General features: G+C 41.2%; 1 protein-coding gene across 2 annotated transcripts in view; it reads left to right on the forward strand.

Annotated features, from left to right (window-relative positions):
- The first annotated feature begins 367 nt into the window (after positions 1-367).
- farp2 (FERM, RhoGEF and pleckstrin domain protein 2) overlaps positions 368-24,482 on the forward strand; it is a 48,825-nt gene continuing 24,710 nt past the window's right edge. The window contains exons 1-7 of one of the 2 annotated variants that reach the window (XM_050054112.1): positions 368-663; positions 3,107-3,341; positions 18,239-18,343; positions 20,754-20,796; positions 20,879-20,957; positions 21,270-21,367; positions 21,684-21,798. In XM_050054112.1, coding sequence (XP_049910069.1) covers positions 3,138-3,341; positions 18,239-18,343; positions 20,754-20,796; positions 20,879-20,957; positions 21,270-21,367; positions 21,684-21,798 — 644 coding nt within the window. In that variant the 5' untranslated portion in view covers positions 368-663; positions 3,107-3,137. The remainder of the gene's footprint in view (positions 664-3,106; positions 3,342-18,238; positions 18,344-20,753; positions 20,797-20,878; positions 20,958-21,269; positions 21,368-21,683; positions 21,799-24,482) is intronic. The other variant, XM_050054111.1, reaches the window with a different exon arrangement.

The raw sequence follows: 24,482 nt of genomic DNA on the forward strand, positions 1-24,482 counted from the left end.
AACTGTGGATCAATAGATTGATTGATCCACAGATGATGTGATCAAGCTGTGAAGGGTTTAAAGCCACAGAGCGGTGCAGTCTACACACGCACGCACGCACGCACACGCACACACACACACACACACACACACACACACAAAATGTCACCAAATGTGCTCGAGAAAAATCTGTGACTTGATTTAGTATCACTTTGAGGTTTACAGAGGAAACCTACTTCTATTTTGTTTTTATCTACGGGTCAAACTTTAGCCCAAACTTAGATAAAGTCTGTTTCGCTTTATGGACCAAATCAGATAATGAGATAGTTTCCTCGGGGTGTTGACAACCATCGGCCTGTGGATTCAACACACGTAGCAAAGACGCTTTTAAAACTTTCCACGCTGCCTGGGTAAAAAAAAAAATCCACAACTTGTAATTACTGCAGACGGACACGTTTATTCTGCATCCATCAAGCTATTTAAAGTAAAGGAAGGTAAATCTTCCTCAGCCTACAATCCTCCTCACACACGGTTGAGCCAATGGCAGGACGCATGGGGCTGCTGCTTTAGACCAATGACAAAGTAGTCTGAGTACGCACTCCGCTGGAAGACGACGACCATGGACTGGAGTAGTAGTGTCCTTTTCGGTGGAACAAACTTTTAGTTTCGATCCGGGCAAACACGGTAAGTTTAAAGCTGCTTTATCTGCTTATTATCACTTTTACGCACTGGAGTTTGGCGACTTTTTCCGGAGACAAAACTCGGTGCAGAGAATCTGCGCGTCGCTGCTGCTCGGTGAACTCCACTGAGCTCCATTTCTGAAAGAGAGAATCACCGCAAACATTTAGTTTAGAGCTCAGTGTGGTTTGTGAATGTCTCTCCGTTGTGTTCCCTCGCTTGAAGCAGCAAAGTCCTGCTGACCCACTTTAGGCCCACACGCAGCGCGAGACGCCAATAAACGTGAAATCAGTCCGCCGTCGCTTCTTTTGGGACTTTTTAGGTCGTTTTTCAAGCAGAGTGTAACTTAAAGTGTTAACAAAGACAGCTCAGGGGGAGATTGGTCTCATGTGTGTCCTCTCTGTGTGTTAACATGTGTTATGAATGAATAAAACAAAGCCTGATGTCAACCTGCATGACAATATGTGAAGACTTTAGGGACTGTTCGTTACTTATGAGAGGGAGGGGGTGGTGCAGAAACATGGGAGGCTAGTGGCACTGTGTGTTTTTTGTTTTAGGGTACGGGAGGGGCATACAACTTCAAATGGCTGTATTTTGTGTTTATTTAACTGCCAGTTTTTAAAGAGAACACAATTGGAAGGCTGTTTTCTTTAGAAATCGCCTGAATTACTGAGTAGGTATCAGCTACGTTACCTGTCCTCTAGCTACACAACTGAATCCAAATGTCCACACTTCACTGCATCTGCAGTCTCTCAGACTTTGGGGGCACATTCCTGGGAAGTCCAGGAGTCCTGCGTACTTCAATTAGATTTTAAATATAAAGCCTAAGATCACAGGTCCGCCTCAAGTGGACTTTCTGCAGACTTCCAGAGAGTCCACTTGGGCTGCAGACATCAGCAATACGGACGTGACGTTGGTGTTTTTCAACTGCCAAAAAAACCCTTCTGAATGTGTAAAGTAGTTATTGATAGTCCTATTAGATTGGTACTTGAATTGTGTCAACCAGAAATAATATTCAAAATATGAATAAGTACAGGCTGTAAAGGGAATGAAAATGCAATTTTTTGTTGCAGCCTATCGAAATTGTCCTAAAAACAATAAAAGGTTTCTAATGTCAGTAATACTCAATTTATGGAGTTATAGTCCTGTTCTTATTTACAAGCATTTCTGTTTTTGAACACATGATGTATTGATACATTTTTGTTCAGTCTCAACAAAAGGCTGTAAGTGGGATTTATATCTTGTTATCTACAGGGACAGATGAGTTCAGCACTGTTCATCAACTTCTACGACGTTTATATGAATACGCTTGCAGTTTCTGCTCTGGCAGACTTTATGTGATGACAGTAAATCAGTCCCTCCAGCATCTCACGGCCCAAAATCCTTTAATTTGTGGCCAATTTTGCAGCATTTTTATGATTTTTTTTTTTTTTTCGGGAAATTGCAAACTCAGTAGAAATAAAGAGATTTTTTTAAACTACTGCCTCCAAAAAAGTCAGTTGTATTTAATTAGTTTCAAAACATGGACTCGAATAATGTTGCAAAAAAAATCCTGAGTTAATATTGTAGTCCTCAAATCAGACAATGTGACTGTAAAACAACATGTAAGCTACATCATCTGTACACATAGGGTCTTGTGCGGTTATTTTTGTCGGCAGGTGAGAGCGTTTCTCCATACTGCAATGTCATTAGCACGATTTGATGAAGTTTCAAATGACGTCACATGACTTCCGGTCAGCCGGAAAATGCGGAATAATTGTGGGACTTTTGAAAAATTGCAAGCCCCCGCAAATATTGCGGACTTTCGTTGAATTTGCGTTAATTTTTACGATCGCGATTTTCTGGAGGGACTGGTAAATGCGTCACACTACGTACAACTGGAGTCTGCCAGGGCTCAGTCCGCAAGTCCAGAGGGTGACATCTGGATGTAGTGTTAGTTCACAATCAGCCCCCTTTGCTCTTTGACCTGGAAGCGGAAGTACCGACGAAAATGCTAAATCAGCGATCAGCCAGGTACGAAGTATCACGTCAAAAGAGAGGTGGTTAAGATTAGGCTGGAGGGGCACGGGCTCTCGGGGAGTGGTAGTATGGGATCTACTTAAAAAATGCCTAAAAAATTTGGCCAAAATAAACCATTTGCACGAATTTACCAGCATGAACAACAAGAGTGAATAACCAAGGCTTTTTTCAACTCCAGGATTTCGTCTTTTAACTTTTAAACAACAAAGGGTACTAATCAGTGGTGGAGGGAGGGTCATGCATTTTCCCCAAGTCACTCAGGGAAGCATATTCATGGCTTTAGGGAGGGTCATACACAAAACAGAACTAACAAAGGAAATGAAGTTGCACCTCAGCTACCCCCTCCACTGATTAATAAAGAACAGTCCCTTAACCTCTTCATCATGTTTTGCATTTTCCCCAGCCTTAATGCAGTCGTCTCTGTTTGCAGGAGTGAGGTGGGGGAGCTGCTCTGAGCAGTCATGGGGGAGATTGAGGGTTCATACCGGGTCCTGCAGACCCCTGGCATAAGGCTGGGAGCCCAGTTCAACCCTGGAATCAGCACCCTGGAGCCGGGCCAGAGCCTCAGTGGCAACATGGTCGGCGGGAGCAGAAGCCACGGTCGAGGAGGAGTACAGATCCGTGTGCAGGGGCTGGACGACTCCCAGGAGTTCTTTGATATTGACGTGAGTTTCTCCTCGCGGCCTCATTGTGTCTCCTACATCCTCTTTTATTTACACTGTGATAAGTCTGCAGTTTGTTACGCAGCAGGCTGCTTCTTACCTCGGAGTCAGGGTGCGTGAGGCTTGGGCTGGTGACAGCTGCCACATGGCTTTGGTGCGGAAATCCCTTCCTCCTTAAGGCGTCTTATTCGGGTAACTTAGTGGAACTCACCAGGGCACTTTTTTAGTTTATTGGCTGTGATTTGTGATTAAAGCAAAAGCAGTAGTTTAGTGTGTTCTGTTCCTAAGCTGCAGCCAATAAGGTGGTAAACGGAGTTATTTACTAAGGGTGGGAATCACCAGAGGGCCCACAATATGATGTTATCATGACACTTAAGTCATGATACAATACTATTGCAATTTAAACGTTTTGCTGAGTATTTTGGTGACATATTGTGATTTATTACCTTTTTGTGACTGCAAATTGTGTCCCCAAAGGAAAAATTTTCAACATTGGTTTACCTAAAAGCTCCAGTGTGTAATATTTAGGGGGATATATTAGTCAAAATGGAATATAATATAAAGAAGTATGTTTTCTTTAGTGTAAAATCACCTGAAAATAAGAACTGTAGTGTTTTTGTGACCTTAGAATGAGGGAGCAGGTCCTGATCTACTGAGATCGCCATGTTGCACCACCATGTTTCTACAGTAGCCCAGAATGGACAAACCAAACACTGGCTCCAGACGGGGACATTCGCTTTTTCATTCGACCACCATAGTAAGAAGCCCGACTGCAATGAGCAGCATCAGAGAAACACTGATATGTAACACGAAACGGCTTTATTCAGTGTTTTTACTGGTTTAATCAGCTGGTCTGTTTGTTTTGGAGAGGAAGAGACCTCTGTGGATAATTCAGCTCCCAGTAAAAACCTCCTGAATTTCTGGATGTTAAGTTATCCAAGCAAGAAGGTGAGCATGTGGTCAGGGAGCTGCCAGTCTCCCAACTTGCCAAATAGCATAGAAAAAACACAAATTTTTACATGAAACAGCTTTATTCAGCGTTTTTACCAGTTTAAATTACCTGGTCTGTTTGTTTTGGAGAGGAAAAGACCTCTGTGGATAATTCGGCTCCTGGTAAAAACCTCCTGAACATCTTGATGTTAAGTTGTCAAAGAAAAAAGGTGAGCACACATTAGCATGTGCTTGGCTTGCCACCTGTTTTCGATATGCTAAACAGCATCAGGGAAACACCGATTTGTAATTAGGGACTGCTTTATTCAGTGTTTTTTATCAGCTGGTGTGTTTGTTTTGGAGAGCAGGACATCTCTGCGGATAATTCAGCTCCTGGTAAAAACCTCCTGAGCAATGAATTCTAACCAGGAGAAGTTTCAGCTGGTTGCAGTCTGCAAACTTCACTTCTAGGCACCACTTCATCCGACTAAATCTTACATACTTAACTTTGAACAAGATAAAGTTTTCACTCTGTTCGTCTCATGTCAGTCAAAATGATTCTAGCGGACTGAAAAAGCAATTAAATGAATAATTCTCGAAGACTACGAAAAAGTTAAATTTGTCTCAGTAATATTTACAATTTAAATAAATAAAAAACGATACTTGGCGTGTGTACATTGATACAATATTGCTTCACAAATATTACAATACTATGCTCGATTTTTTTTTCTTCCTCCTACCTTTATTATTAACAAGCCTTTTGTGTACAGTTTAAACAAACGCTTTGTTTTGAATTATTGTGCTGAGGATTAGGGCTGCACAGTAGATGGCAAACTGGTTGTCAGATGCCTCTTGTAACACTGGGATGCTCTTTAAAATCACACGCTGGAGCAGAATGATGCCGCGGTCATTTGGTGCGGTGTAAAAATGCAAAGGAGGCATTAAGAAGGGACTTTGCAGCGGCCCAGTCACGCTAATAACATTTTATAGCCTCTTGCTAGTCTAGAGCTGCGAGGGTTAATAGATCGATCGGTCGGTCGAAAGAAAATTAATTGCAACTATTTTGATAATAAATTTATTGTTTCAGCCATTTTTCGAGCGTCAAACATCTGCTGGTTCCAGCTTCCTATATGCGAGAATTCTGCTTTTCTTTGTCATGTTTGACAGTAAATGAAAAGTCTTCAGGTTTTGGACAGTTGGTTGGACAAAAGGAGCAATTTAAAGACCTCACTGTGGGTTCGGGGAAATTGTGATGAGCGTTTTTCATATCTTCATGACATTTTATAGACTTAATGATGCATCGATGAATCTGAAAATAATCATCAGCTTAATCAGTGATGAGTTGCAGCCTTATTTAAGTCCAGTATAACTCGGCTTTCTCTATTAATGTATACTAAGATGTGTATTTTCTTGCTCTGCTGTCATCACTTCAACCACGGTGACTAAAAAACATGTTTTAAAGCAACACAGTAGCGCACAGTGCGAGGACAATTACACTGTCAAGAGCTTAATACTGAATATGAATAAATCTGAAGCCAAAAATCATCACTGATGTGTTCCCTTTGCATTGAAATTACTTTACAGAGAAGTTAATCCCTTTTAAAGATCGGCAGCTGTTTTGAGCAAACTTTTCGATCCTCGCTGTGTTTACTCTCCGAGCTGCTGCTGGAGTCATTCAGAAGGCAAATAGGAAGCAATAAGGAAGCCGCTATATCAGAGCGAGTTTCCTGTCCATTCTGTGGGGGGAGAGAATATCAAAGTGGAGCCTCCTCAATGAATAAACACCCTAGTCAGACACTGATCAGTGGAGGAGTATGAATTTGCAGTGTCATATAACTAATGTTTTACTAATTCTGTGAGAAAAGGTCGGATGAATAACTGCACTGTCCTAAATCCTTGTGTAGCCGTAACAGTAACGGTTCTGGCACTGCTGAGACAGACATTTCATAATCTAATGCACCATATGTCGTCTCAGAGTCTTGAGCTAATAGAATGTGACAGACACAAGTTTAATTGTATAGAAGTGGGTCCCTGCGCTGCTCAGTCTGGAGGGAGAGAAGTTGTCTGTTTAAAGAACATATTCAGACACATATATTGAGAGACAACTGAACTCGGCCTGCAGAGTTCAAAGTGAGCTCTGGACGTGGTGTTGATAGGAGGTGGCAGACAGAAATACATGGCTGCAAAAGGGGAATGACGGCAATCCTGTTGTCAAGCAGACTGCAGTTTGCCAAGAACAAGATGGCCTCTGAGAGGCTCTGTTGTTCCCCCACTGCCCAGCACTGCTGTTCATTCATACTGAAGAGTCGTGGGCTGGTGGGAGAATAGTATTTATGTCTTTGCACAGCGTGGCTGCAGAGCTGTACATCCTCGCCGTGACTTGTGTTCAGTTCTTACTTAAGAAGAGCTGCCAGCGTGCTATATCATCATTAGATATATGTGTGTGTGTGACCACAGTCCTTCTAAAGAAAAATGAATGAAGCAGCAAAACTTTTCCTACATTATAATTGTAGTTTTTCCTTGTGCATACTGAGTGCAAAAATAGATACAAAATTGCAGTGTTGAATGTTTGAAATGACTGTGGCCTTCAGGCAACTGCCTCCCTCCATTGTGGTATTTCGATTGCTCAGCTGCTCAAATATTCTCCTGTGTAAAGTCTTTTATCATCTGCAGTTACCTGCCACTCTCACTCTGTGCTGTGAACAAATACACTCCCGTCAGACGTGTGTTGAAGTCCTGCTCTCTTAAAGCACTTCACCCGCAAAATGACCATTTGTATATCAGTTACTCACCACGTGTTGCGTTGAGTTTGTGAATTTGTTTTTCTTGCGTGCTCGAGCTATAAGGCCCGGCAAACAAAGGTTTTACAGAGGCACACTCTGTTCTGAGGAATCATCAGCAATATGGCTGCACAAGCAACAAAACAAACCCACAAATGTATTTTCTTCGTTAATAAAGACTCAGAAATTACGACCATTTGTGTATCGGTTACTCACCCTGTGTCAGGTTGAGTTCATGAAGAAAACTTAGGACGCACTCACACTGGTGCTATTTGTTCTGCTTTAAATGAACCCTGGTCCGCTACCATGGATAGTTCGTTCGTTTGGAGTGGTGTGAACGCTCATCCAAACTCTGGTGTGGACCAAATGAGTGAACCCTTGAAGTCATTGGGGACCAGGGGCCAGTTGCACAAAACACCTTAGTTAAGATTTTTTTTATTATTTTAAGTCCTACTTCGGTTGCACAAAACACCCTTAAGTCTTCTCCTTAAGATTTCCTTAAAATGTTCACACAGTATTTATGGTTTTCTCCCTGTCTCTGTGTCTACTTAAGGAATCCCCAGACCCCCTAGCAACCAAAATGAGGTAAAAAAAACTTAAGGTACCTCTGACTCCATCTTAACTGCAACATGACTCAGTTTATGGTGATAAATGGAAAAACACGTCTTGAGTCTCACGTGTTCTACGACCAGGAGAACCCAACAGATTTGCTTCTGGTTTTACACTTTGGATTTTGACTGAATTAATTTCCGCTGCATTTCCTTCCTACAGTTGTTTTTGGTTTTCTGGTATTTGGGGATCAACTTTACTCCAGAAGTATAATATATTTTTTCACGATCTAATTATAAGCCAACTTTGTGAGATGATATCAGGTGTCACAAGCGTGAGTTCAAGTAAACAAATGATCTCCATGGAAACTTTTACCACTGTAAAATCTCTTTCAATGCAGTAAATGAGTAGACCTTGTAAGTCCCACAGCTAAGGAGAAATTAAGCCTAAAGTGTCATATTTTAGGAGAAAACTTGAGGCGAATATGTGTGCTCAAGACGTGCCATTCGTAGAATAAAGCGTTTTTATATTAGCCCCTCTTACACAGCCTGTTCAGAGCGGGACTATTGTGCCGTTACGCTGCCTCGATGTTTTTTATATAAGGTATGATCTTGGAATGAGGAGTTGTCTCGCCTTTAAGCTGCCATGAGAAAAAGTAACAGTGCTGAAACGGTGTCTGTATATGCAGGACAGGATCATGGGCAGCAGATTTCCCGCTCCGATCCAAAGTGTTTGAAATATGCCACCTAGTTGGACCTGCTAAGCAATGACATGCAGCTAAAGTCTGTCTCCGTTTAAACGGTGCTTGAACATGGTTCCGAATTAGACGGCCCTGAGTTTGAATCAGAGACTGAATAAGTAACAGATATTAAAAAGAAAAAAACATCTTCACTGGCCTCCATGCTGCTTTTTACTGTTTACTAACCTGTTTGTGACGTGAATGTGACGCACCCATAGAAAGGTGCACTCATCTGCTGCAGAGCTCTGGCCTACTGGCGATAGGAGAGGAGTCTATTCCCTATTTTCGTGGGTTTCCCTGGATTTATGTATGTTAATTTTGGCAGGAAAATTATGTTACACACGAGTAGGACACACTTGGTCCCGGCTTTGTCATGCTGAATAGTTTTGCCACCTGTAACACCTGACAGATTTCATCTCCTGATACTGCAGAACCATACGAACACATGGTGTGATTTAATCTGTGTATTTATGGTCTTATAATGTCTTTAAGTTTTTTAGTGTGGAACTACAACAGACAAATCAGATCAGAGTTTGTGTGCTTTGATCCGTGGCGTTCATCCGCTGCAGGTACCCAGCATGTTCATCATCATCAGCAGACATTTGCTTGCATGGCTCTTGTCCTCAGGCCCCTCCCACAGCCAGCGCAGGAGAAAGCTTAGCCTTGTGGTTTCTGGACAGGGAGGCCGGGCCGGCAGGGCAGGGAAACACAGGCTTCTTTTATCCAGCACGGCCAGCCCCTCCGCTGGCCTTAACTTCCAGCTCCAAACTCGCAAAGAAGAAAAAAAAAAGAAAGAAAGAAAAAGGCCGAGGGTGGGATGTGGAACCTAGCTGTGTGAAAATGCAGTACAGTCGGGGCATCGGTGGGAGGGAACCCGGGCAGGCTTTTGCTTTAGTGTTAGCAAACAAGCACATAAATAGCAAGGTTGACAAGCAAGTGGGTTAGGAGGGGGGTGGTGGTGGTGGGGTGCTCTGGTGTTAAAAGAGCAGTTCAGAGGGAGCAGTCATGGCCGGTACAAAGTTTGAGCCGGGCGGTGGGGGAGGGGACACAGAGTAGCTGAAAGTTTGGAATTTGAACCAGTGGCCTGAAGCAGAATCTGTGATTTTGTCTGTTGTGAATGATGAAACTCTTGAGACTTGTTGGTAATGTGTCAGTGCTGTTTTAATCTGATAACTGTTGGTGAGAAAAGGAAAATACTGGATATTCAGGGTGTTTTAAATAGAGCTTGAGTATCATGCAATAGTTTGAGATAAAGTAACACTGTAATGTGTAAAGGAGGGAGCAGAGCTGGGCGTCTGTTACATGTGCACGCTCATAAAAGGAGGACTCTGGCTCTTCATTACAACCACTACAGCTGAGCACTCAGCTCTCAGCTCTACAAAGCATTCACACTGTCCCACTGTGGACTGAAGTAGCTAAACAATCTAATGGCTGTGCAGAGAGCGACTTGTTTCATCTGCTCTGCACATTTCTCAGTCCCTCGCAGGCTTTCTTTGGGATTGTTGTGGCCTAAAATGTCTGATTTCCCAGCAGCTTTGTGTGTTGCAATATTTATTTCAATGGAATTAGTTGATTACGTGAAAATGGCAAAAGTATTTGGCGGTTTTTTTTTGTCTGTGTGATTCATTTAGAATTAAAGGCAGCTTGTTTCAGTGCAACGTCTCCTCATGCAACAGTTCGTATGATATCCTGTGAATTAGTGCCCCATGGATGACGTTACGTCCTTAACTTTAAGTTACTGTGGTCAGGTTAAGGAACAGAAACACGATGACGCTGTGCCTTTTAAAATGACTCAAAGTTCACACAGTTCCAAACATCTCTCCTGGGGAAAGTCCTGTGTTAATTGACCCATCCACCACCTCAGCCTTTCTTCTCATTGACCACTCCGGACCGCTTCCTTATTTACTTCTGTCAGCAGATTGATTATGTGATCCTTCATACATGTGTGGGTTATGCTGAAATACCGGCCCATCATTACGTGGGATATTTAAACCACATTTTTCTGAGTTTCTGATTTACACTACACCAACATGACCACCAGTGTTTGGAGCGTCACTTATGAAATACAGATTACTAATTACCCTACTAAAAAACATACTTTTTGTATAACTATTTTAATTCATCAAAGTAATGTAACTTCTTACATTTTATTCAGTTTTTATTACATTTCTAACAAACAAACTACGGACAATTTAGAGTCACCAATTAACCTGCATGTCTTTGGACTGTGGGAGGAAGCTGGAGTACCTGGAGGAAACCCACGCTGACACGGGGAGAACATGCAAACTCCACACAGAAGGGCTCCCCTACCCTGGGTTCGAACCAGGACCCTTCTTGCTGTGAGGCAACAGTGCTAACCACTACACCGCCTATTACACAGTAACATATAACTAGTCATTCCCCAACACTGTTAAATTCTAATCTGCATATTTAATCTAACTCACATTGATTCTTTCATCACGTGCAAAATACTTCATTCAACCACCTCTGTCACGGTGATTTGTCTTGTTTGTTGTTTATTTGTTCCAGCCATTCTCCGGCTGTGTTTTGCGGACAGTAATGCAACAGTATGAGATATTCACGGTACTTTTATTGTCTCAGAAAATATCACGGATTCACTGTATGCCGGTATTACACAATTATTATTACTATCAGTGACCCTTAAAAGAGTGAAAACAGAAGGGTTTGTTTTGTTTAAACAGACGGTTGTTTCATAACTGAAACTTGAAACTTTATTATTTGTTATAGAAGTGTGTAGAAAAAGTCTGACATGCAGTCAGTGAGGACAGTACACTTTACCTTCAAAACCGGTCAATGTTTTGGTGTATCGATATCGTGAAATAAGATGAGATGTCATGGTAGGTTTTGGGTATGGTGATATGTTAAGTGCTGTTTTTTCCTGCTTTTAAAGGCTGCATTACTGCAAAGTGATGTGATTTTCTGAACTTTCCCGACTCTTCTAGCTGTATTCTGATCTGCCTTCACTCACTTTATCACTATATTTCACTTTAATTTTATTTTATTTAACTAAGAAGTTCCATTGGGACTAAAATTAGAACATTACATTAAAAAGCAACCACCTGTAGGAGTGTAGCTGGTAACTACTAGAAGTGAAAATGCTAAAATCATTAAGCAACTATGAGTGAGCTTTTGAGACGACCATTAACTTAATTTTCTGACCATTTAAAATCCATGTTAAACCCAGCAGAGCACTTTATAATGAGATCTATATTTGTGAAAGCAGCAATATTCGACTTGACAATATCAACATCGAGTTATTTGGTAAAAACATTGTGATATTTGATTTTCTCCTCATCACCCAGCCCTAATGTGGAGTCTGAGATTAGTTTGTAAAGTATCTGGGTTACACAGGTGACCTGAGCAGAAGGCACAGCAACACACCTGATCCTTATCCTTCCCACTGCGTCATGTTTATCCGCCAACAAATGCCCTGCCCGGCTGTCCACAGGTGTGGTAGTGAAGAGAAATCTGGTGCTTTAAAGCTGCCATCAGGTTAAGAGATGCATCAAAGAAGCTGCTGATCTTTTGAAACGTCTCCTCACAGACTTGTGAAAGTGGCCGCTGGTGTGCAGAGCTTTCAAACGTGTGTCAGCAGGAAATCTCCCGGTGGCGAGGCCTTAACAATGTGCGTCCCACTGTGCCAGATACAAGCCCCAACACACCCCTGCCGTCAGGAGGAGGTTCCACTGCAGCTCATTCACCGCTGGCCGGGCAGTTAGACTACTGCTTGGTGAACCATGCTGAACCTGTCATGCGAGGTACACCCAAGCCCTTGATCTGAGTCAGGCTGGCTGATATTTGGGTTACCTGCTTTTTCTTCTCTGCTCTCTGTGCATGTGAAGCGCAGTCTCTCATAGCAGGCTGCTTTTTAAAACCTGTACTTCACACACACACACACACACACACACACACCGCCCTTTCCCCTCACACACACAGGGGAAGATTTGTCTCCCAGCAAAACATCTGTTAGTGATAATCCCCGCTGCTTTCTGAGCTTGATTGGGTGACCCACTGACCTGCCTTAATGTTAGAGCTCGGAGATGAGACTGTGGTTCGTACCACAAGTGTGGTGTGAACAAACTGCATGTGATCTCACTGTCACATCACAGATGTGCTCGAACTGAAAATGCCAGATGGACCTTTAGGAAGCAGCCCACTGGTTTGTGTTTGCACGGCAGAATGGATTTAAATTACGTGAGGCAGTAATTGTACAGTATTTGTTGGGATCATTTTCAGAAAATATTTTACACTCTTTAGTAACTATCGTTGGTTATGCTGGAACTCACTTCTCTCTAATGCAGTTTAGGGTATTTGATGTTTCACACTAGGGGCATGTGATATCGTGAGACTCGCTCTTTACAATCTGCTATTGAGGAAAGTCAAAACTGGTGATTTCACAGTATCTTTAAAGATAGATTTTCTGGTGGGCGTTCCCAGAGTGATGGGAGTTTCCCGAAGAAAATACAGACTTGAGTCACAATGTTAACAATAATTTGCAGGTAGACTTTGAGACTTCCGTTTGCGAAGACGAAATATACTCAAAAACAACTCTGGACTCAGCGTCTAGTATTTCAAAATGTTTACTTCTCATTCATCTGGTAAGCATGTTTGATGCTTCCATATCTCATTAATGACAACACTTTTAACTGACAATAGATTGAAGACATGATTTACCTGTTGGGCCACAGATGAAAAAAGCTACATCTTGAATTTACCCAAAACCAGCAGTGAAATAAACACAGCGGAAATGTCAGATAAGTCAGACCATCATCATCTCATTCACGATAAAACCAGTATCTTTTTTAATATGATAGGAAAAATTCATATTGTGATACTCGCGATATTTCAACTTGTTGTCACATTGACGTCTTACTGTTACCCACGGCAACAACAAGCACGTCTGAAAGCGAAACTATTACTGACTCTGCGGTGGTTCCAGAAAGAGGAGCAGCTTCAGAAGTGTGGAACAAACTGTGGTGTCCTGAATGTTTTACTTCTCAGACTCTTTTAGCGAGTTACTGCTCAGAGGGAACTCATTCAGCGGCTCCTCTGGCAGCGGCACAGCGCCTCTCCCTCTCCTCTCTCGCCGTGTCGTCAAGTGATTTTGTCATAAACCTTTGGTAATGTAAAATAGTTGTGGTGTCATAACAGCCTGTCACAGTCAACAGCGTGATGATTAGAGGAGAAATGGCAGAGCATAAAGGTCCAGGTGGACATTTTTTGTATATGGGAGCTGTTTAAATGTGTAATTTGTGGTCAGGAGCTGACTCGCTCCACAAATCGTGTTAATTTGATGTTTATTTTATGTTTTATGTCTCTGTCATGTTGTTGCTCTAAATTCAGCTTTGGTTCATTGCTTGTGTCACACGGTGTTCTTTCTCCCTCCTTTCACTTTTTGCTCTTGAACGCAGAGATGCCATTAAAGGGTGGTATAATAAGTGTGTGCCCACAGTGTACACAGTGACTGATTGCACACACAGATAAGCCAACGCGGTCAGCAGTTAGGGGAAGTTATTTGAAGGGAAATGATCCGCACAGGTTTGCTTTGTGATGAAACGGGACTGTTGCAGATATAAAACTACCTGGGTTCAGTGTATAGTTGTCTGCAGCCACCACACTGCCTGCATACTGCGTGTGTATTCATGCAGGAGGATGTGAGGGTGGTGTACAGTAGTGCAGCTTGTCCTTTTTGCCAGCTGTCTGGCAGCAGTCTGTGTGAACCCATCATCCCTCGCTCTCAGACTGTGGAAGATAAAGCTGAATGTACCAGAGGAAGATTTTACTCTGTCTCTGGAGACATGAGTGCAGTTTTACATTCCTGCAGAGGGTTAATGAGTAACACAAAGGCGGGGCTTCTGAGAGTTAACACAGTGATTTGCTCAAGACACTGAGGAAACAGTCTGTTTACTTTAGTCTGCCTTCACACATCTAACTTCTGTTTTTTTCTTCTTGTCAAACCAAATCAAACCTGTTTTACAGCTTTTTAAAAACATTACAGATGGAGAAGAGGTGGATATATTTAATACCTCATGTCTGAGCAGTGATTGGGCTCATTATACCTGTTTAACATTGCTGTCTGTGCTATGAAATCTGCATTTTAAACTCGTGTTAGCCTGAATTCAACTTGACTTCAGTGTAAAATAACAAATGAAAGAGGTAAACATTAAAGAGTAAACAGAGGTTCTTGGATTGAAATGTCTTAATCCACAGGGAAGATGTGGTCTTGCTCTAATAACATTGTTTACAAAGCACTCCAGACATAAAATCTGTCTGCTCAGAACTCAGTATATGATTTAAGGCAGATTAAGACTTGTGTGTCCTCTGTAAGTTACATGTATGGGGAGGTGCACGTCAGGCTAACGTGTAGGTTATGGCATAGCCTCTGCGTCCATTATATTACAAGTAATTTAGATTAAGTAAATTAAGTTTTAAAATTATTTTCAGGGCTGTCAAGTGAATAAAAAATGCATCTGATTAATTGTGTTCTCTGTGATTAATTAATCAAAATTAATTGCATACACATGAAGGTATTTTGAAAGATTCAACTCGAATGAATTTTGACAGATGTGTCGTGTAAAGCTGCTGGATTTTGGACACAGTTGTCCCCCTGTCCTCTACCACCCAAAGTGGTCTGCAGTCCATTTTGCAAGAGAGTTAGGCCCAATCCCAATACATCTACAGCATCTGAATTCCCTTGCTCCGAAGGGCTAGTTTCATACCCACTACCCCTCGTTATGCCCCCTACCCCTACACGCAAAAAGGAACACCTCTTGGGACACCTCTACCCCTCACGGGAACGCGCAAATGTAGGGGTAGGGCCAAGGGGGGGTATTGGGAATGGCCCTTAGTCAGTCAGTCACAGGTAGAGTGGCTCAGTTTGAACGCCTGGTCGAGTGTGGCTTGACGAGGCTGGCTGCTAGCGCTAGTATCAGAGGCTGTGCCAGCTCGCACTTCTGGGTTCGCTGCTAAATGCTTTGTGTTGAGGTGATATTTCAGGCTTGAAGTTTTTCCGATGGTATAAAAATTCCTTGCCGCAGAGAACAGTGCTCCTGTCAACCATTCCATCTGGATGTTTTTTAAATGTAAATGCACCCTGTGGTCCCTCCGCCTCACTCTCCGCCACGATGAGACTGTTTGCTGGGAGGAGAGTGGCTGAGGCTTAGGAGATCCACTCAGTAGTGGCTGTAGCAGCTCAAACTCAGCCGGGGCAAACCCCAGGCCCTGCTTCACAGCGGGTTGGGTCTAACATGTGTAACATCAGCAACAAAAAGTTTGCTTATCCAGCGGTGAGTTTATGCCGGGCTCCTTACAGGAACTGAAGGTGCTTGCTTCACTGAAGCTTCCACCATTTTCTGCTCTCTCACCACGTTACTCGTAGATTAACTAAATAAAAGCTGCAACTTTGTTCCAACTCTGCATGTGAAATATTGTTTAAAGCATTGATATTGTTTTTTTTTTTTTTTTTTAAAGAGAAAACATCACACTTAAAGTAATTTCCCCCCTTATGCTAATATTACTACTCTGACTCTTTGTTGAGTTCACTGAGCTCCTCTGAACCAGTCAAACTGAGACGGAATACCTCAAAATGTTCCTTACATTTGGCCGCTGATAGATTTTGAATACTTCCTGATGCCGTGTGGATCGTATGTTTGGCCTGCACTCAAACACAACCCAGACAAAGTATTTTAACACACCAGTTTCTGCTCTCTGGTTGAGATCAGCTGTAATCGGACACTGTAAATGCTAGGAGAGAAGGTCATTTTACTACAGATTCCTACATTTATGGATGTTTTGTCAGTAGGATTCACCTGCAATTTATAGATTTCGTGAATGCAGAACATGTGATTGTATCAAAGTAATGAAAAGACTCACTACAGTAAATCTGCTGCTGCTCTTTGAGTTGTAGTGTTTGACTTCAGCCGATGCAAAGCAGTTCTTTTTATAAGGCTTTTAAAAATACTATTTTACATTACAACCAGATGTTTCAGGCTATAATTTTCTCAAAAAGTCACAGGCTAGGATTCCAAACCTCAAGTGCAGTGTGTTCTTAGTACATAGTAATTAGTCCTTCGTTTAGTGAAAACAAACCCCGCAGCGTTGAGAAGGTAAACTGCGGCAGATTTCCTGCTTGTGATTCTGCTGCACTCTGTTCAGGGCCGGATGACTTTAAATGTACAGTAGGACACATTTTTGCAGTTTACTCACTCGTCCAAGTCAAGGAAACTATTTGAATTGACAGATGGAACATAGGCGGCCATAAAACGCACATGAAGTGGATCATTTACGGATGCCAAATATTTTCTGCACCACACAGACAGACAGCGTTTATTCTGTGCTTGGCTTTCCTCACCTCAGCCTGTGACGTCTGATAATCACAGATGTTTTTGGCCAGATTTATTGTGTTTCAAACTTATTTTTGTCAAAACAATTTTTCAAAAAGAAATTTCTGTCCGTTGAGATTGTAAGGTGTATCATCAGTGTGCTTTTAAAGGAAGACTTCACCCCCGACTGAGCATTTGTAAATCATTTACTCACCACAGGCTGTGTTGAATTTGGGAAGAAAACTTTGTTTTTCTCGCATGCCTTCATGGTGAGCAGAGGAACTTAAAACTGAGAAAGTTCTCGATGAATTGAAGTCATTGGGGTCCATGTTTAACATTCGTTTACAACCTCTCACGACTCGTGCAGTATAATCAAAGGCTGCTTTCAGACCTAGAGTTGTCTTGCTTTGGTCTGAATCAGGGACTCATTTTGTTATAAAGTTGCATAATGGCCTAGAGTTGGTTTGTGTTCTCACGGCAGCATTTACAAGCGGACCAGATAAAATGCCTTGCACCAGAAAGCTGCTCTTGATTGGTCAGAATTTCCATGTGGGAAAATTCTGGAAGTAAACCAAACAAGAAGCAAGATAAATGTGACACTTTCTAATGTCACAATGGAGGGACAACTACGCAGGTTGATTTTAGCGCTGCTCATCGTGGACTATATTGCTGTCATTGTTCATTTTAGTCAAACCATACAGTTTGAAAACGAGGCGCGGCTCCAACTAGAAAACAATGTTTTGATGCATTGGATGTGCTGAATGTGCAGGTTGGAACACGTTCTCACCACAAACAAACCGCACCAGAGTTTGTTTGTAACCGCACCAGAGACCACTTCTTCAAGAAGGTCTCTGTCCGGTTGTTTTGGTGCACACCTGAGTGTGATTGCTGTGTTCACACCTGCCCAAATGAACCGTACTTTGGGGGCAAATGAACTCGACTTCAACTGAACCAAACCAAACAGTCCTTTCTGACAAGAAACTGAACTGAAAGTGAAACTTATCTGTGCTCTCTTCAAAGCCAGACTCCATTGACAAAAACGGTAATTGTGCCTCACTGAACACAGGAGCTGCTGGTCTACCGCTGGCTGGGTTAGTTAGTTTTTTGTGCTATTGTGTGATGTTGGTGAACCCGAATTAACTGTTAAAAACACCAAAGTCACACAAACAAACTAACTGAAGGGTAGACCAGCTGCTCCCATGTTCAGAGAGATTAAAAAGGCTGTTATTGTCGATGGAGTCTGGCTTTGAAGAGAGCACAGATAAGTTTCACTTTCTGTTAAGTTCTCTGTCAGAAAGGACTGTCTGTTTGGAAAGAACCAAATGTTTTGATGTAGTTTTGCTGTTGTTTAACGCGGCCCCCCTTTACTTCAAGTCATCAAGAATTTTCACCATCAAAGCAAGCGAGAAAAACAAAGTCTTCTTCCCAAATTCAGCGTAACACGGGATGAGTAATTGATATACAAATGATCATTTAGGGGGTGAAGTGCTCCTTAAGATCTTTGTGTTGGTTTTTGGGATGAAAATAATGAGTCCTTTTTTCCTCTGTTTTTTCTTTCAGCCGAAAGCGATTGGACAGATCCTCCTCTCTGAGGTTTTCGTGAGAGGCAACCTCATAGAGAGTGATTACTTTGGCCTGGAGTTCCAGAACATGCAGATGAACTGGGTACGTACAGCCGCACTGTGTCTTTTGTTACCTGTTGAGCATCCAGGAACTGACATGCTGAGTGATTCTTCATATCTGTTAAGTACTGACCAGCAAACGCAGCTTGTGTTTCAGAGGTCAAAGGTCACACGTTGTGGACAACATGACTGACTGAGGGCAAAAGATGAACTTTATTAGTCACCTCTCAGCCAGTTGCTCTTCTTAAGCTCTCTGCAGCGGTGCAAACTGTGACGCAGAATTGTTTTTACTGGACTTGAGCAGTATATAATCTGGGAATATTTTTAACTCGTCTGGCACAAGTGCCCATACACAAATGTCAGACTTTCCAATGTTTTACTCTTCCAGAAACATAAGTGGAATTCAAGACCACCAACAGATTTTTTTTTGGAAAGCAACAGAAGAGATATTACACACACTGTGAATCTTCTTCAAAGAGAAGACGCTCGTATATTCAACTGCAAAAGCACTGAAAAGCCATTATGTGTATACACAATACATCTGTCGCTCTGTGGTGTTGCTTTCAAAGACACTTTCAAATGACAAGAGTCGAGCAGTTTGTTTAAAGCCTGGCAGCAGCTGCAAATAAGAAGAACTAAATGTTTCTTACCGAAAAGGTAAAGAACTGTCGGGGTCAAAGGTCAAATACATTTAACTTTGCAGCTCTTTGTCTCTTTAATGGTTCCTTTGTCACATAAAAGAGGAGAGGTACTCCAAAAAAGTGATAAATAAATACATAAATGTATAATTATATATTATATAGGAATGAATAAACTCATAAATAAATAAATGTTGAAATAAATTTAAAAATTTAATAAATAAATATATATATATATATATATATATAAATGAATAAATACTGAAACAAATTAATTAAAGAATAAATAAATGATAAAATAATTTATAAGTAAATGTATAAGTATATGTGTAAATAAAGAAACACATGATTAAATAAATGCTAAAATAACAAACAAATGTATAAATAAATACAGAAATGCATAAATATGCAAATAAATACATAAAGGAATAAATGCTGAAACAAATACAGAAATAAATAAATGTGAAAGCATACAGAAAATGACTAAATAAAAGAACAAATAAGTGCTGAAGTAATTACAGAAATAAATAAACAGATTTTGAAATACAAAAAACTAAATGATTAAATAAATACAAAATTGAATGCGTTAAAGAATATATAAATGTGGAAACAAAAAAGAATAAGTAAATGCTAAAACAAATACATAAATGCATAAATAAATACAGGGTTAAATAAATACGTAAATAAATAAAATAATAAATAAATGCTAAAATACTTTTTAAATAAATGTATAATAAGTGCAAAAATAAAGAAACAAATGATTAAATAAATGCAAAAATAAATATAAAAACAAATGTAAGAATAAATACAGAAATGCATAAATATGCAAATAAATACATGAAAGAATAAATGCTGAAACAAATACAGAAAATGACTAAATAAAAGAACAAATAAGTGTTAGATTATTATAAATACAGACATAAGTAAATGTATAAATAAATAAAGGAGTAAAGAGATGTGGAAGTACAAAAAACCCTAAATAAATAAATACAAAAATAAATACAGAAAATGACTAGATAAATAAAAGAATAAATAAATGCTGAAATGAATACATAAATAAATAAATATATATATAAATGAGTAAATAATTGCTGAAATATATAAATGTTTAAATATGGAAAATAAATAAGTAAATACAGGAAGAAATAAATACATACATTAATAAATAAAAGAATCAATAAATGCTGAAATAAAAAAAAGAATCAATAAATGTGTAAATAAATAAAAGTTGATAATTAAATAGAACATAAATAAGGACAATTTTTTAAATTATTGCCATGTTTTTGTACAGCGACATGTGTTTCTGTTTCTTCTACATTTTTTCTTCTTGCATTTATTTATTCTTATTTATTTATTCCTGTGTTTATTTGTACATTTATTTATGTATTGAGACTTTCATCATTGTTTTTGTCCTCCATTAAGAGGACGAGGCACTGTTGGGTTTTTCAGTAGCAGGTTGAGCTCCTCGCTCCGCTGCATTCAGCTGATAATGTCACAAACCTAAACTGACTGTAACATCAGCACGTTTGTAGGTATAAACTGAGAGAAGGATTCAGGCAAGCATCAGCTGATACCAATTGCTCAATCTATCTGTCTGGATGGAGCACATTCCTCCCTCAATCAGGCCCAGATGTGACAGGGCAGCCAGGCTCCTGCACTGAGGCAGCAAAGCCAGATTCTGCCCACAACAATGCCTCATCACTCAGTGACTGTACGCCATGTCAGAGTCTAGATGATATTAAAGGAGTCATTTTAGGCAGAGCGGTCACCATCTGTCAGATTTTTCTAAAGATGATGTTATTTCTGTCTCTCCAGGTTTGGCTGGAACCCACAAAACTCATTATGAGACAAGTCAGACGTAAGTGAGCTCAAATATTTGCTTAAATTCCACAGAATGAAAATGTGCCTGTGCGCTGATGATCCGGTTTCGTGTTTTTCAGGACCAGCGAATACGCTCTTTAGACTGTCAGTGAAATTCTTTCCTCCAGACCCCGGTCAGCTGCAGGAGGAGTACACGAGGTCAGTGACTGTAATTTCCTACTGGATATTACTTTTATCTGGTGCCTGTGTAGAGGGGCTTTAGAAAATACACAGATTTTTTTTTTTATGTTTTTCCTGCTTCAGAAGCTCATGATTATGGTTTTTCAGGGCATTATAATACTTGTCCTCCAAAAAAAGATGTTTATGAAGTTCTTTGAGGGCTTTGCTGCAGTCAGTAAGAGATTTGATGAATGCACGTCTTACTTAAAGGAACTCAAGAATTAAAAAATGTCTTCTAATGAACATGAACAGATGGACACTAAGCCTTTTGTGCTTTTGCTTTTTTTATAGGTACTTGTTTTCGCTGCAGATGAAAAGAGATCTGATGGACGGCAGGTTGATCTGCACAGAAAACACAGGCGCCCTGCTGGCCTCGCACCTCGTCCAGTGTATGTTGAAGCTACCTCAGTATTTGGCTGTTCAGTAATTAAAGTTTTATTTGTTTGTTTATTTGATTTGGAGGATGTAGTTTGTGTGGCTGTGAAACTGTAGCCCTTTGTACACAGAGATGGTGCTACAGTCTTTGCATTTTCACACAGAACCAAACAATGGCGGCGTCATGCTGTGATGGGCGTGACATGTAACACAGCTGCGTCGGCCTGTCGTGTGACATGCAACACATGCGTCGGCAGCGCTGTCTAAACAATAACGATGGCGTTAACATGACAGAAAAGCTAATCTGTTCTGCTCTTCCTCAAACCACAGCGGAGATTGGCGACTATGATGACGTGGCCGACAGGGACTTCCTGAGGATGACCAAGCTGTTGCCTTACCAAGAGAAGGTGCAAGAGAGGATCATGGAGCTCCACCGCAGGCACCTGTAAGTGTCTCCCTGGAGCTGCGTCATGTTCTGTTTGGCCTCATCGATCTGCCTTCACAGTATGTGGTTGTGCCTGTGTTGTTGTGGCTGCGTCTTTTCCTCCATGACTCTGTTACTGTGTGAATCTAACAAACATTCTGAACAGTGTCAGTCAGGAAGTAAACTAGTTTCTATTGAACCAATCAGCAAACCTCAGTAACAGTTCCAGCGGCTTCAGTGCTTATATTCATGCCATCAGGTAAACTTTTCTAGCTGCACAATGTCTCATCCCGACCGCAACCATCCCGACCAGCTGAGTGCCAGGCTGTCGCTGCTGCTGACTCAGCACTTCTGCTCTCTTGTGCACAGTTCATCTTTTTTTTTTCATGGTCTTCTTGTACTTTTCAACAGATGGGACTTAAAGCAAAAACAGGGTTCCCACAGATCCTTAAAAAAGTCTTAAAAGGCACTGAATTCATTAATCTAAAAATAAGGCCTGAGTTGATGTAAAAATCTCTTGAAGAAACAGTGTGTAAGATTTAAGAGGGTTAAAGGCAGCTAGCTGTGAGGAGAATGCTGATTGCAACCAGCTAAAACTTCTCCAGGTTAGAATCCCGCAAGGATGTTTATAGTGGGAGCCGAAATATCCACAGAGGTCTCTTCCTCTCCAGAACAAACGGACCAGGTGATTAAAACCAGTAGAAACACTGAATAAGATGTTTCAAATCAGTGCAAAACATTTCATTGCTCTTTAGGGCCCTTTTTCCTAATGTTGTCAGACACTCAGAATAACAACCTGAGCCCGTCAGCAGCAAAAACAAACACTTGTAATGGACGCCACTTGACTCGGCGCACTTTTCTCAAATGATTCAATTGCAGCCTGTCTTGCCGCTGTCGCAGGCTGCAGCCCTCTTTCGCTCTCACAACACTGGACCAGTTTAAAAAATGATGATGGTCACACGAGTCACTTAAGACACAAAAACATGGGGAAAAAGGCTTCAGGTTGAAAAATACCAGAGTTCCCCTTTAAATGAGGTCCCCTTTCCTTCATTTCATCAAGAGTCTTCTCCATGTTTGAATTCTTTGTTCACTGGAGGCATGTCTTCATGAATTCAACATAACATGGGGTCATTAATTGACACACAAATGGTTAAATTAAACTGCACATAGCTGCGTCCAGCCATTTTCAAATCATATCCCACATTAAGTGGAATTTGTAAGCGGTGGCACTTTGTCTGTCTTGTCTTGTCTGTCCCTCTTTATGTGGCTTTAAACACAAATGTTTAGTGTTAACTCTGATGAGGTAACTGAACTGAGACAACTATGTGTTCTCACTAAACAACCATAATGAGAGGGTTTGCCCCGTTTCAGAGTCCAGAGTCTCACAAAACCACTCGCTGCACTTTTCCCACCACCAGCCGCCTTGTTAGCTCACTACTATGCTGTGGCCAATAGGGGCTCCTTTCAGCCCAGCGTATTTGGCGGCTCTAAAGACCTCTGCTAATCTCTTCCCTTGGTTGCCAGTGTGGAAGCAGAAGCAGCGAGCTCCCTGGCCTAATCCCCTGCTCTGGCCGCTCTATTAGCCATAAGGCCAGTGGGGCAGGGGAGGGCCCTAAGGAGATTTCACCGCTTAACGGATGAACAAAATTAGAATGTGGTGATGATTGGATGGATATGTCTTCCTAGCATGCTGTTTGGTTGTAATCACATGGTTTTAGATAATGCTGCTCAAATCCTGGAAGTTGTAAAGGATTTAAGGACACACCAGCCTGCAAACGAGTCATGATGCGATCTTTGTTTAAAGTTCATGTGGTTAATCAAAGAGACATTACACTCACACACTACACTTTGTGCTCCAAAAGCCTGGTCAGTTGCAGTTACTAACCTTATTGATCTGAGGAACGTTTAAGATTGTGTGTGTGTGTGTGTGTGTGTGTGAGAAACAGAATTAAGCTTTTAAGTGTTGTTGATGGTACAATCCAGTATGCAGCTGAATGGTGTCTTAGGGTGCTTTCACACCTGCCCTGTTTGGTTTGGTTTAATCGAACTAAAGTTCATTTGCCCCCAAAGTGTGGGTTGTTTGGGCAGGTGTGAACACAGCAAACGCATTTGGGAGCTCACCAAAACAAGTTCTCGGTCTGGTTACAAAAGAACTCCGGTGCGGTTCGTTTGTGTTGAGAATGTGTTCCAGCCTCGATCTGAACCAACTGAAGGCGCATTACGTATTGTTTGGGTGAAACATGAGCATGTTACTTTTTTTAATTATTGTCAAGATGTTGCTGTTCAGATTCAGGCCATTTAGGAATAACACCAGAATTCCAATGCTTTGTTTTCACAGATTAGAGATGAGCACAGAGCTTTAACCTGTCTTCTCTTAATCTCAGTTTTTTGCTGAAGGCAGATCATCAATGTGTTTATTGCACTTTCTGAGAAAATCTATTGTAGTGTTGTCATTTAGTTTAATGGGTGTTGTCTGCAAAACTATAAGAGGTAATTTCATTGATTTGTATAATTTGTTCTAATGGAACCTTCCTAAGTTTAAAGGCGCTGTATGTAAGAATGTGGCCAAAACGGTTACTGCACTCAAATTCAAAATACTGCCGCGAGTCGTGTCCGCCCCCCCTCCCCTATAGATTCAAGGTTGCTGGACAGCGGCACGCTGGAGACTGATTTGTTTGCCCACGGGTGGCTGCCGTGGCAGGGCC

This window comes from Epinephelus moara, chromosome 10 (genome assembly GCF_006386435.1).
Source record: "Epinephelus moara isolate mb chromosome 10, YSFRI_EMoa_1.0, whole genome shotgun sequence".
Lineage (NCBI taxonomy): Eukaryota > Metazoa > Chordata > Actinopteri > Perciformes > Serranidae > Epinephelus > Epinephelus moara.